Source organism: Festucalex cinctus, chromosome 10 (assembly GCF_051991245.1).
Source record: "Festucalex cinctus isolate MCC-2025b chromosome 10, RoL_Fcin_1.0, whole genome shotgun sequence".
Taxonomy (NCBI): domain Eukaryota; kingdom Metazoa; phylum Chordata; class Actinopteri; order Syngnathiformes; family Syngnathidae; genus Festucalex; species Festucalex cinctus.
The window spans coordinates 9,049,416-9,063,541 of record NC_135420.1 but is presented as its reverse complement, the minus strand read 5'-3'; the positions used below and the strand labels follow the sequence as shown (position 1 = coordinate 9,063,541).

At 37.6% G+C, this 14,126-nt stretch overlaps 1 protein-coding gene across 1 annotated transcript in view; it reads right to left on the bottom strand.

Annotated features, from left to right (window-relative positions):
* Window positions 1-366: 366 nt before the first annotated feature.
* cachd1 (cache domain containing 1) overlaps window positions 367-14,126 on the bottom strand; it is a 69,120-nt gene continuing 55,360 nt past the window's right edge. Inside the window, exons 18-27 of the mRNA XM_077534825.1 lie at window positions 13,202-13,301; window positions 12,797-12,913; window positions 12,419-12,579; window positions 10,859-10,945; window positions 9,618-9,734; window positions 9,343-9,494; window positions 8,934-9,095; window positions 8,189-8,266; window positions 6,836-6,937; window positions 367-2,718 (exon numbers count right to left, since the gene is read on the bottom strand). Of these exons, the coding sequence (XP_077390951.1) occupies window positions 2,480-2,718; window positions 6,836-6,937; window positions 8,189-8,266; window positions 8,934-9,095; window positions 9,343-9,494; window positions 9,618-9,734; window positions 10,859-10,945; window positions 12,419-12,579; window positions 12,797-12,913; window positions 13,202-13,301 (1,315 nt within the window). The 3' untranslated portion in view covers window positions 367-2,479. The remainder of the gene's footprint in view (window positions 2,719-6,835; window positions 6,938-8,188; window positions 8,267-8,933; window positions 9,096-9,342; window positions 9,495-9,617; window positions 9,735-10,858; window positions 10,946-12,418; window positions 12,580-12,796; window positions 12,914-13,201; window positions 13,302-14,126) is intronic.

Sequence of the window (14,126 nt, the reverse complement as noted above, 5' to 3'; positions counted from 1 at the left end):
TTCCATGTCCAGAATTCTTTCGCTGTCATGTTGGTTTTGGTGTCATGTTTGCTTATAAAATAGTGTCGACGACTTGTTTCACTCGAGCAGGCGTCTTATGCTGACTTTACTGCCACCTGCTGCCAGAAGTGCAAACACGGCAAAAGTTTTCACTTTGGTTGAGTGAATATTTTCAGAATATAGTAACACTATCTAGGGGCAGAAGAAAGCTAAACCAGATTAAACATTGACAAATCAACTCTGCAATGGTTGATTCTTACAAAAACATTACTGTGTCTGAATGTATTATTATTATTTTAGAAGCATTCTACACCGGAGGTTCCACTGTATTTAGGAAAAGTACAGATGATGGAAAGACAACACAGATTTAAATGTAAAATGAACTTTATCACATTCACATTGAAATAAATCTCAATTTGATAAATTGATATGATACAGTACATGAGGGGGGTGATGTACATCCTTCAGTACATGATTTAATGTTACATCTGTACACAAACAGCATAAAGAACAGCTGCTGAACACTGATTACAAACCTTTGACAATTTAAACAAAAATGCCCAAAGAACAATCTAAATTTTTTTTTTAAAAATACATACAAAAAAAGAAATACATAATTGCCCTGGAAGTTTGCTTGGACTGGAATTGCGACTTGTAAACTCCAATGAGTAAAGTGAAGTCATTGAGTTCGAGTTGTGAAAACACTCATAAGGAAAAAGGCAGACATAAGAAGATTCCAAAGACGTATTAGGTCACCGTTACGAGAATAATGTTTTAATATTGAGAGAAATCTAGTTAGTGATAGGTGTGGAAAAATTGTAATATGAGTGCACATTTAGAAGTTTATGCTCTTAATAGACTTATTGATCCCTTTGGGATGGCTCCCTCTGGGAAATAGTGCAGCTATATTCTCGTAATTTTTTTTTATTTTATTTCCTTACATGACACTTTTGTCTTCATATACGGTACTGTAGATGCAATGTTATTCTGGCAACATTGGGACTTTTTTTTTTTTTTTGTCATTGTGGCCCCTCCTACTTCAAAGTTTGACTGACTCACAGCATGTGTGCCAATTATTTTCTTACAAGGGCCGCACGCCTCAATAACGAAAATGAAAAGCTTGTAGGGCTTATTTGCATTGCTCATATTTCAGCTTATTCATTTATTTTACTTATTTATCTGCATAAAAAAATGTACCGTTCTCTTTCCGTATCTACAATAACGTTTGGGAGCTTCGACAACAAGACAATAAAACTTTGTAAAACTATAAGTCTCATTTAAAAGTGAGTAAGTATGAATTCTTCCAAGTAGTGACTTCCATCCAATATGGACCTAAAGAAAAATGAACCTAAAACATATCCAAGGCATCGTCAATATAGCGATACACCATGAACACACTTCCATATCAAGCCCACATCAGAGGCTTACTTGGCAACGATAAAAACGGAGTGATAGCTATTTAGGATTCTTCCTCGCCACTACATAAGGAATCTCTGGAAAATAATAGACATTCGTACCAAAAATTTGACCACATATACAATCAAAGCCACTGAGCGCACATCACGTCATGTGACTCTTCATCGGGAGGAAAACTAGAAGTGGATTAATTAACTATATTCTATCGTACTATCTTGAGGAAAAATACAACAATTCATTCAATGAGAACGCACACAAACGCACAGTAAACAAGTTCTTCCTGTCACCACACAGAAAAAAAATAAACATCCACACTTTGAGTGGTTAACCACAGAGGAGCTCTCCTCTGTAAAACAGCAGCATCTTTCTTTCCCATTCTTCGTCAACAAGGATTTTCCAACTTGGCCATTTCGAAACTTGCAAGTCCAGTACACATGTCGCAAGAGTCTGCAGGTGTCAGTACAAAGACAAAAAAAAAATTCAGCAGTGTGAGAAAGTGTTCCGCTCGTCGTGACACTGGTGGAAAGCCAACCTCGTTGTTGTTGTATGACAGAAAGAACGTTCAGTCCAGAAAGTATACACAGAAAATAGTTCCAGTTGAATTATGGTTAGCATTCATTCGATAACCGTGATATCCGGCTTCATGGAGACATGAACCAATGAGACAGTGAAGAAACTGAAATTGTCTCAACAACGCGCGTGTAAACAAATATCATATCCTCGGATGCAGCTCTTGCATTTGTCTGGCAAACATGAATAAATATGTATTCTTAAAAATCTTTTACCATGATATAATTTTCTATTTACGTAAATGACTTCCTCTTTATGAATGTAGATGATGTTATTGGGAGTCCAGTAGTCAAAACTTGGTGGCTCCACTGCTTTGTGTTGGTGTTGGCTCGCCGCTCGCTCACAGCTGCTCCAATTAACTGCCCAAAATCTTCTCTAGGTTGCTCTTAAAAAGAGTCCAGAAGGTCCTTCCGAAAATAAAGTCAATAAAAAATACTTTGCTTATTTTCAGTGTGTTAAAAAAAAGAAAAGAAAAGAAAATCATCTTGTTGGATCAGCACTCGGCGTCCACGCTGTGAACGGTGACGGCCGCTTGGAGGTGGTGCGTGTGCAGCGGGTGAAGGTGCGTGTGTCGGTAGGGGTAGAATTTGTGGCTGAGTAAAGCTGCCGTCTGAGGCGGGGTGTCCAGGTCCAGGTCGTCGTCGTGGTTACCAACGTCGACGCCCGCCGAAAGCGGGTCGTTGTTACCCGGTGGATTCTCGCTGTCCTCTTGAGGGCTCATGGTGCTGTAGCCTGCACAAAAAGCACCACAAGATTTCAATCAGGACGCCATGTTGACAGAGTTCGCCCCCTATATCACCTGACAGTAACCCAATTTCATATTTAATTAAAGTAATCGCGTATTAAAGACATTTCGAGGTCACAAGGATAAAAACAGTCAAATGAAAATCAGCTAATACGACGGTAACTGCGCCTAACTTTTTGTGCAATTTAACCCAAGGTTATTGTAGTTAATGTGAAAAAAAATTAAAATTGAAAAGAAAAAAAAACACTTTCTTGAACAAAATAAAATAAAAGGAAAAATATGCTTCATTTTCTACTTTGTCAATTGAAATCAGAAAGGAGTTTTCGGTGGTTATTTTAGATGTAATGTGTTTTTTTTTCTTCTGGTAATTCTTGTGTTTTTGATTTGAAATATGTCTTAATAGGAATGTGTGAGTGCCTGGCCAAGAAATAATTTCTGTCACCATTTATGTCAGACAAAGTATTCTATTCTATTTCCATACAGAAGCAAGGTGAAAGTGTACAGTACTTTTTTTTTTACATTTTTTTTTAATCTTGCACTCTACAAATACTGTGTAATAAATAAATAAATAAATAAATAAATAAAACTACCACAATAAAAACTAAAACAAAGTATTTTCAAAAAATAAAAAATAAATAAATAAATAAAAAAACAAATAGTAACACCATAACTAACAAACATGCTGTAAAAACCTAATTAATTTACATTAAAAAAGCTCAAAACTAAATAATAAAAAAATAATTGCGGGAATAGCATTCCCACATATGTTATTGTGATTTTTATTCTCCACACTTTTTTGCCGCCTAACAACTCCCACATAATACTTACAATTTACATTGTTTAAATTTCAACTAGCTTCAAAAATTCACTCCTCCTGATGTATATATTGTTTGTCCACATTACTTACAGTATTTGCACAATTTAATGTTAAACATCAACCCTTCCCCATTCACTTTCAATGGGACAGACGTTTAACTTTTTCTAAGTATCACTTTCCACACCCACTTCCATACATGTAACTTCTTACCAGGTGTCTGATACTGCTCGGTGGCACAGGTGGTAAAGCGCATTGTCCAACAAGGTTGTTATAATTTATCTCTCAATTAACTTCATAAGCATTCCACATGCGTTCAAATCTTAACATTCAGCTATTAATTAGCATTCAGCATTCCCACACAATTTCTCCAGAAATTGCACTTAGTCTATTTCTCTGAGCATTTTGTCTACATGAGAATCGGCATTCAACACAGTTCCTTGAACACCAAGATGCCACAAGATGGTGGCAAAGCACTGTTTTGGTCTTAATGAAACTCTTCAACTCACTTCAACCTAGTTCCTTGGCAACAATATTCCATAAAAAGGTGCCAACAATTTTGTAACGAAACAGTTGTCCTGTTAGAACCAATTGCAACACAGATGATGAAGAAATCACGCTTAAACTGTCAACTAGTGTACATGGGATGTTGACAGTTGCAACAGCGATTTAAGTACGTAGTTCGTTCGACATGCTGTAACCACTAGTGGATTCAACAGAACGACATGGGAACAACATTATCTGGAAGATTTTCTCACTTCGCTAATTAAGGGATTTTTTTTAACAGTGCTTTTTATTGCGACAAAAAAAATCCTTCCTGATCCAAAAATGTCCAATTTATTGTGCTTGCAAAAGAAACGGGAGCACTTAAAAAGCAGTAATAAACACAAGAACATATGCGATACGTGCGCATTGACTCTTGGCACCCAAATGGAATCCCTCCCCAGGCTTGTTTCCTCCATATGTTGCCACACAATAATACAACGATAACATGGATGTCCATGTTTATTCATGAACAGTTTTTCTCCTTTTCAAGCCTGAGGAGGTCATCGAAAGTCTTGCCAGCATGCCAGTTAACTGGGCCAGCAGGACAACCAGTGATGAATGTGATTGTTGGCAGGCTGACAATGTGATGCATTCAAACAATCAATCCTGAAAACAATCTCGAGATCAGAACACAAATACAGTGTTCCCTCATTTATCGTAGGTTCATCTTTTGCAGGCTGTTTAGTGGATTTTTTTTAGAGCGTGATTTTTTTATTTTTTTTTATTTTATTTTATTTTATTTTATTTATTTTTTGGTCTTTGCCTGGCCGTATCTCTCGAACCCTACGTCCATCCGGGGACATACAGGCATCCGCGGATTCGTCTCGACGAGACCTTTCTACCGGTATCTGTCCCGTCGCTCCGTGAGATTGCATTCAAGAGATAGATAATATATACTGTGCTGTATAAGTAAATAAAAAAAATAAAAAATAAAAAAAAACTTTTAATGGAACAAATAATTCTAAATATAAAAATAAAGAAAAACAAATGATGAATGAAAAAGCATTCATAATAAACTAAAAATCATTCCAAAACGAAAAAAACAAATAGGAAAAAAAATATTGTGCTGTAAAATAAAAAAAATAAAAAATAAAAAAAATTATGGAAAAATGAATGTAAATGAAAAAAGAACATATGATGAATGAAAAAGCATTTATAATGAGGTAAAAATCATACCAAAACAAAAAAACAAACGAAAAAATATATATATAATTAACGGGACTTTTTTTTTTTTTTTTTTAATTAACACAGATTTTCATTATCGCGGGTAACTTTTGGAACGTAACACCCGCGATAAAAAAGGGAACACAGTCTGTACACACAAAAGTACCCGCCCCAAAACTTATTTAAAATTGACAAAGATCATTTATCCTCTCAACATAAATGAATATTGTGCATATTTGCTATAATAAGTGAAATGGTCATTTTGGTCTTACAGGCAACTTGATAATATGCTTTCATAAAAATTATCCAAGAATCAAGATGGGTCACACTTTACACACCATAATACTTGTCTTGCTGAAATGAGTCTGTTTTCAGGATCCGTCTCAAGCAAATGAAAAATTGCATACGTTGCTGAATCTGGCTTTTGTTACCATGACGACCAGGGCGGAGCTTATCGTTATGACTACACTGGCTTCTACTTGAGCAGAGCAAAAGTTTGCAGCCATAAAAGACACTAAAAGCCATTTACCCATGGAGGAAACATTTCATGACACATGGTACATAAAATGTTACGTAACAAAAATTCTGAACGGGAATGTTTTCAGAAAAAAAGGGACAATCAATCACCATTTTTCTTTTTGTATACAAGGCATTAAAAAGTCAACTTTCCCTTTTAATGAAACTACATACAAATTAGACTTGTAAAATGAAGGGTGTAAACAAGAATGGTATGGAGAATCAAAAGAGTTTGAGGTTGTAGGAGGACACCTTTGTCGACCCAGCGCAGAGAAGCAGCGACTTTAAAATGTCGACATTTGCTTTTAATCCCTGATGGACTAACAATCGCCCACCCTCTCACTTGATTATTTCCAACGTATCTTCCTCGTAGCCTTTGTGTTGCACTCAGATGTCTCATTTTTCATCATTTTTGCATCTTGGGAGAAAGTGGCGAGTGGAAGTGTCCTTGAGTGAGCCACTCAACTATTTCCTACTCTACACTCTTAACTCTGTACTGTATGTGGAGCATTCTGTGTACCAAAGAGAGACTTGCTATATGAATGGCAGCCATTTAGCTTCCAGTCAACATGACCTCATCCTGATTACGCAACATGTTTATTTCGATGGCTTCATCGCAACGTTCTTTAACACTGCGCCAAAAGATTCTCTCCCACTTCTCTTTATCATTTGTTCACTGTCATTATCAGTTATGCAACAACTAGCAGAGACGCTCTGAAGCGTGATGCCTTCCGTGGGCGTGAATAGCCCACGTGAAAGGAACTGTCCATCCACCCACATCCAGTCAATGCGAGAGCCTTGATGCTGTTCATCATGCACACCCGATAGGATATGTTCAAAAACTAAATGAACAGTATAGAACCGCAAACATAAAGCACCATAATTTCTCAAGTATATTTCTTGAACGTAATACCCATATATGGACTTCTGCTGTGGGGCAGCAATGCTAACCATTCACTGTCTCAGCAGGGACTGCAGGCCCATCATCACACATCCAGTGAAAAAGTGAAGAAGGCAAATAATAAAAAATGAAAAAAATTGAAAGATGAAGTAAAGTTTCTCACCGTGATCACTCTCTGTTCCAGATCTTCCCCAGTACCGCCGTCGTCGTTCTGGAGTGTGGGTGTGCCTCTCGATCACCGCAGCAATAAATCGAGTATTGCTAACTGAAAGTAAGGAGAGCACAAACATATTTCAGAGGGCACTCGGTGGAAAACTGACCTAATTGCTTTTATGCAAATAGTAAATACGGAAAGCCTGCCAACCCATCAAGTGTGAAACAGCTGTAAATGTTTGAAACTGTAAATCTTTTATTATCTGCTGTTGTTCTAAAATGCGTCTGTATGCAAGCTGTTGGAATTTCGGCGAAGAGTATCATTAGAATTTGCATATTTTACAAAATAACCACCCTTACACCAAGTTTCTCTGCCCATGTTTTGGCAGTGAGGCTCACTAAAGAAGTCCCTCTCTCAAATGACTGTCAGACTACAATAAAACATTATTTCAAAGCTAAAATGTAAGCAAAGCTCAACTGTTAGCACAGATTAGCGTTAGCTAAAATTGCTATCAGTGTTAGCTTATGATAACCAGCACTTACTATGGGGATATTTGTCTAATGTGTCTACTGTATAATTCAAAGTGTAAATTAGTGGCTTGGTGATGAAGCGCTGGCTCAACAAGTGAGAATACAATCAAATATTTGTGGCTGCTGACCGAATGGGGAGATATAGTATGTTAGCCAGTACAAAACAGAATTCTCCAGTAACACCACAAAAGTCACTCCAATGAATATTAAAGGGGATGTCAACCTAAAAATGTTCTATGCGGCCTCACTTCCAATTCCGATTATTTGTGTTATTGGAATATGAATTAAGCAGCAAAATCCACCCATTTTTAGCCATCTCAGGTGGTGGACATTTTGCCACTGAATATGACATCACAGTTGCTCAGGGCTCAGCTTGTGAATGTCACATGACCAAACTCAGAAACAGGTGAGCCACGATTGGTTGTTACCTGAGCCTTGAGCAACTGTGATGTAATTTTCAGTCGAAAGCAAGTACCAAAATGGCCACTGCCTGAGATTGGCAGGTGTTTTTTGCCGCTTAGTTCATGTTCCAAAAATGTAATATTAATCGGAATGTCATGTTTACACTAGTGAAGGCGAATAGGACATATTATTGTAAAGAAAATGTTAGGGTTGACCTTCCCTTTAAGTGTACTCTACTTCCTTATCCTATGTATATTTTGCCAGAAGAATTTTGTTAAGACACCTGGGAACTTTTTAAAATTGTGACCAAAAAATACATACCATCTCTTTTAATAAACAACAGAGTACCTCTCTTCACAACTCAATGTTTTATTTACACTCATTTCGATGAGCAACATCCCCGTCAAGTTATACCATAAACACAACTTACTTATGCCTCGGTCCTCGTGACTGTCATCATCCCTCTCATCTCGCTCATTGTCCAGGTTGGACATTCTCACTGACATTTCTGAAAGTTGAGTCAGAATGCAAGACAGATTCTGTGTTAACATGAACATTTGTGATGTATCACACTGCATGTAAAAGCTAGGAATGTTTCAAAAACACTGTGACAACCGATTAGCATTAGAGGCACATCCGACAACACCGTTTCTTGTTTTTACAGTGAAATGCATTCAGGTGGGGTGGAGATTGGGGGGGTGGTCTAACAAACTCATTCAACCTATTTGCTATTTTTGTGTTGAAGCTCAAGCAATAAAAATATTGCTTTGCTGCCATCTTGGAATAGGTTCAAGTGAGTTGAGTAGCTTTATTGAAGTATTGAATTGCTGCCGTTTTGTGGCATCCTGGTGCTGCCAACCTACAGAACTTCACCATCCAGATCAATTTGTTTTGATATGTACAATTTGATACAATTATAACAATAACACAATATGTATTATGAGTTTTCAGTGTGACATCATCAAAAATATCTCTCTCAATGGATAAATTAGTCTTTATCAATTATGTTTTCAACTGTAGTAAAGAAAAAAAAACCAAGTCTATTAAATCACATTAATCAGATCCACTCCATTTTACAGATACATAACATTGTTGATCAACTGGACACAGACATAATTTCACTTTGTAATTGGTGCAATGTCTTTATTAACCAAATGTCTAACATAATTTCGTACCTTGTGCCGCCAGTGGCGACATGTGCTGATGCGAGCGCCTGTGGATCTGGTGTCTGTACGCATACACGGCCAATACCAACACCATGATGCATCCCATAATACCCCCAGCGACCGGACCCACAGGAGCACTTTTAATCATATTCAGAGATGCCACCTCCTCGTCTGAAGGAGACATCCAAAGAAAGGAGTTAGTTGGAAAGTGAAATTCATTTTGCTTACTAAAACCATCTAACTGCAGAGTACCAATTTGCCAGCAAGAACAAAACATTTCAGAAGTGAATGAAAGGAAGTGTCATTTATTGCTTTTCTGTGGTTGACAAAAACATTTCTGCAGCACCATAAAAAGGATGCTTTTGTTTATTGGCGCTGCAAACATCTTAAGAGTTATAAAGATCATTAATTGACTCACCGAGGAGGCCCATGGTGTCCACGTATGGACTCTTTGCACCGACAATGCCCCCAAAACATTCCTTCTGCAGGGCACAGTACGGCTTGTCCAGATGGGTCTTGCCGTCACTGTCCACCATGCACCACTCGCAATCCAAAACACCAAAACAATCGCTGAAACAGAATACAGTCGTTTTATTTATTATTATTCCAATGTTTGCAAATCAACAGAAACGCCTACATTGTTTGGTTGTATGTCGAATGACTAACGAGATAATTGCATGCACGTGAGTTCACCTGCTGCTGTATCTCTGGCTGCAGCGAGAGTTGATACATTGAGGCAGCGTGTCCTGTAGACTGGGATCGATCACATTCAAACTGATTGGTTCCTGATGTACCTCACAGCTAGGATTCCTGTCAAACACGCATTTAGCATGAATTGTGTTGCAGCGGTTAAATGAATGCAAAAGAGCTCCCAAAAGATGAGCTGAACTGTTCCTTGACTTGAACAAAAGGAAGGGAAAAAAATATCTGATGCAGGAAAATAGTAATTGCACGTCTTTCTGAAAGCGAGGGCGGACATGACACTTGCGATGCCTGATGAAAGGAGGTGGTTGAAAGCAGATGTGAGAAACACGGAATGATGGACAGTTTGGCAGAAAGAAAGGAAGACAAATGAGACAAAGACAGAAGAAGGAAGAACATTCAATTAAGAAACACCCAGACATTTACAATGGAGCATACGTCTGTTGACATTTCAACAAGCATACGCATGCACAAAGAAGAGCAAGAGGCAAATGAAAGAAATTCAAAAACTTAACATCATGGTTATATACAAGAATGATAATCACACTTTAGTAATGTGCTAATTCTTGGACATTGGGCGTTGACATGTTCTGGACCAAACAGTTCAGCCGTATTTTATATTCAGCTGTCAATCTGCTACAAAATGGAGAGTCCGCATTCCCGCCCCCTTCCCCCATATGACTCCAAATAAAACTTTCTCCAAAACAGTCCCAAAATGTGTTTGACCAAGCTTTATGAAGTTTTTTCCTGTATTATTAAAACATGTCTGTACATTCAGCTATAAATGACAATATTGAATGGAGAAAAGTAAACAGCAGTTAATTTTTATGCTCAAACAAAACTGTGAAATTCCAAGATATTTTTTCTGTCTTATTTAAAATTTATAAAATCATTCCAGGAAAAGTTGTGGTAGGCTTAATTAACATTATTTACTTGTCATTTTTTTGTTTTATTGTGTGACTCTGAACCAGATGCAAATAATTGAATCTTTATATAGACATTTTCCATAAACAGCTTTCTAATAATGATAGAAGCTTTCTTTAAAATAAGTAAATACAAGTTCTTTAAGCATTAACTGTTATCTTATTTAGTTTTGTTACAATAGCTTACTTTTTTGCATTAAATTTTACAAGTATACAAAATGGGTGATCTTATATATTGAATGACAATCACAAAGATTTATCATTTACAAGAGAAGTAGTGTAAATGTAATGTGGCTCAACATGACTGACCTGTTCTCAGCATTGGTGAGATTGCCAGTACACTCATTCACCTCCAGAGGGCACTCACATGGGCACTCACACTCATTCTGCTCCATTCTGAAATGTAAATAAACAAGTGATTTAAAGCAGCTATATGTAAGATTTAAAATTTCAAATCTCTACTGCCACCTGTGGCCGAAAACAAACTGCACGCTCGTACACGCGCGCACTCGTACGTGCACGACCTCAATACTGAAGACTGAGCTCTTCATATCCAATTAAACTATGTTTTCAGAGGTAAGAAGTTTTATAATGTTATACAAAGCTGGCCACTTCACGGGATGAGACTCTCGATCCCCACTAAACAATTGATGTCCACGGGACGTGCAGATCATATTGCTTTAGTCGGTCGAAGTCCAGTCCTGTGCTGTACTCCAAAACGATGTGCAAATTACGTCAATTAATTGGACCTCATTCCGATGTTAATATGCAGTTACATATTGTAGTCATCCCGCTCGACGGACGTCAACCTGATTCTAGTCATTATTAGTGTATGTCGCCCCCAGGCTAGCGTCATTGTGCATGAGCCGAAAGGTGGGCTGTCATTTATGGAAACTGACGATTGTGAAAAACATATAGACCCATTCACTACTTAGTGTGATACGGCCGTGAATGTTATCGCCATTCAGTAGTACCGTTCACATTCCGTTAGCATAATGTAGCTACAATAGGCTGTTTTCACGGAGGAAAATAAGGCAACATTTAGCCTGATTGAAACGCTGCGGAATGGAACGTCTGTTCTTCATAAAGTCATTCTGTTCTACTACATTCAACTTTGCCGCCCCTTTCACGCTAAATGTTGCCGTCCACCTCACTTTCACCCCAATAGTTACGACCGAGAAGTGATCGATCTTGAGGTTACTGCTATTTGAAAACAACACATTTTCTTCTAAATGTCAAGATACTCGTTTCTTACCTTTTGGAGAAGAAAAAAAGCCAGCTGTGAATCACTTTTCTAATCCAAGTCCGAGCTCAACTCTCTCCACCGCTGAAATGTCAAACCAATGTTCACTCTCGGTCTTGCCCGACGTCGGTCACTATCAAGTTTAGATTTATTTTTTCTTGGCACTTGACATTGTTTTCATTTTTTTTTTTTTTAAGCAGCCTTCCGCGGAGTAACAGCGGGTGTCTGGGGCAGCGAAAATCTGTACTAGTTCCGTCTTCGCGCGACAGGAAACAACTGACGATGACGCGCATGACGTCACATCCCGCAGACAGAGGGCGGGAAATTCGAAGGATTCGGACCGGACGCTTCCTAAATAATACTGGCCAGAGGCTTGTAGGAGTACCCATTGTGAACAGCGAAGATGTTGATCTACTAATTAGAATATGTTTCAGTCATAAATGGTCAAATAAAAAGGCTATTGTTAAGATATTTTTTTGGGAAATCCTACATAGAGTAGCTTTAATGAGTCCGAAAAGAAGAAACAGGGGCTTTTTTTAAAATTATTTTTAATATTTCTTTAATACACTAATGTGTGCAATTCAAATTTGGAAACTGAATGAGGTAAATGTGACGTGTGATGGTACCTGTGGCAGTTGAGACAAAGGCGGTCCACTGTGCTGCAAGCGCAGAAGGCCAGAGAATCACACGTCTCGTTGACGATCCCGGCAAAGGCGTTGGTGCCAGGTATTCGAGTCAAACGATACTTAGAGCAATGGCTGCCGTGGACAAGGTTGGTTAGGTCCCCCTGAGGAAGAAAGTCGGTGTGAATGTGAATATGAAAAGAGTTAACAGCATCCACAACACAGGAAAAACAATCACTGGATCAATTTAATGAATTGGCAGTGGAGAAGGCTTCAGGCACAAAGGGAATCTAATTCATCATTGTACCACCAAAGACAACCACAAGGTGGCGGCGTTACATCACATGTTACAAAGGCTTCCTTTTCCCAGTCCTTTCTTACCATGATGCTTGTGTTGAACTTGTAGAAGCGCTGCACAGTGCGATCACTGAAGCTGTTGCACAGGTTCTTCTTTACAAAGTTGGGGTGGTTCAATATGTCATTGGCAACCAATGGCTCCTGAAATAAAAAAAAAAAAAAAGAATATATTCAAATATTTTTAACACATATTAGAGATACTAAAATATTTTATGTTAATAATTATCACGTTTCTATTTTTTTTTTTATGCATAAAGAATCTGTCAATGTGCCTGTCAATAGCAGCATATTTTATTGTTATACAATATTTATTTAGTCAAAATGGCACAAACAGTCGTGGTGTTCATGGATTTTACCGTATATATCTGTTTGCGTTTAACGTGCAATTTAGCTTTGTGTCCTGGTGGCGTCTTGTGTTGGGTTCTATACCTTGTGTGTGATGTGCTGTTGCTCTGCAGGGGCATGACCTTTTGGGTCAATGAGAGTGGGATGGGCCACCAGGTAACCTCTGTCCTCCATTATGAAGCACCTACAAGAGACAACTTATTATTAGGGGTGTGAAAATGAGAAATATTTATTTATTTATTTATTTATTTATTTTTAGACGCTTGATTAATGCCAGCCCCTTACTTGGAAAGCCTGTACTGGGGGAATTCTACTGGCAGCCCAGCAGGCACATCCACGTCAAAATTTAGAAGTAATAAATTTAATAATAATGAATAGATTTGTGGAGACTGGGGTCAAGTTGTATTTTACAATTTAAAAAATGTGCAGAATTTCACAACTTGCTTCAAGTTAGATTAGATAGCTCCTAAAATGAAAAGAAGAATGCACTGAGCTGTCACCAACGTCTTCCAAATTCAATTATGCCATCTAGTGGCAGACAAATGACCTCAACACAAATCGATATCACACTCGTTTTTACAGTACAGTACATCTTTTTAATTTTAACTCAATTTTATGGCTTATTATGAAATTACTGTATCAATGACTAAAAGATGCAGCAATATTTCTATTTAGTAGAATATAATATAGTTTATTTTTTTCCCAATTATATGTTAACAAGAGCATGAAAATGGAAAAAAATACTGTACATTTTATCACATTATATTACATTTAGAAGATAGAAAATTTGCAATTAATCCTGAGTTAACTATTGAAGTTATGCGATTAATTATGATTTAAAAAAAATGTAATCGCCAGACACCCCTTATATAAATATATATAAACATATATATACACATATTACGCACACACGCAAGCATGCACGCACACAGTCATCATATCAGTTAAAAGAAAAGATGGTATGTTGTTTTATCCCTCCTCTGCTGGACCAAGCAGCTAATTGCACTCA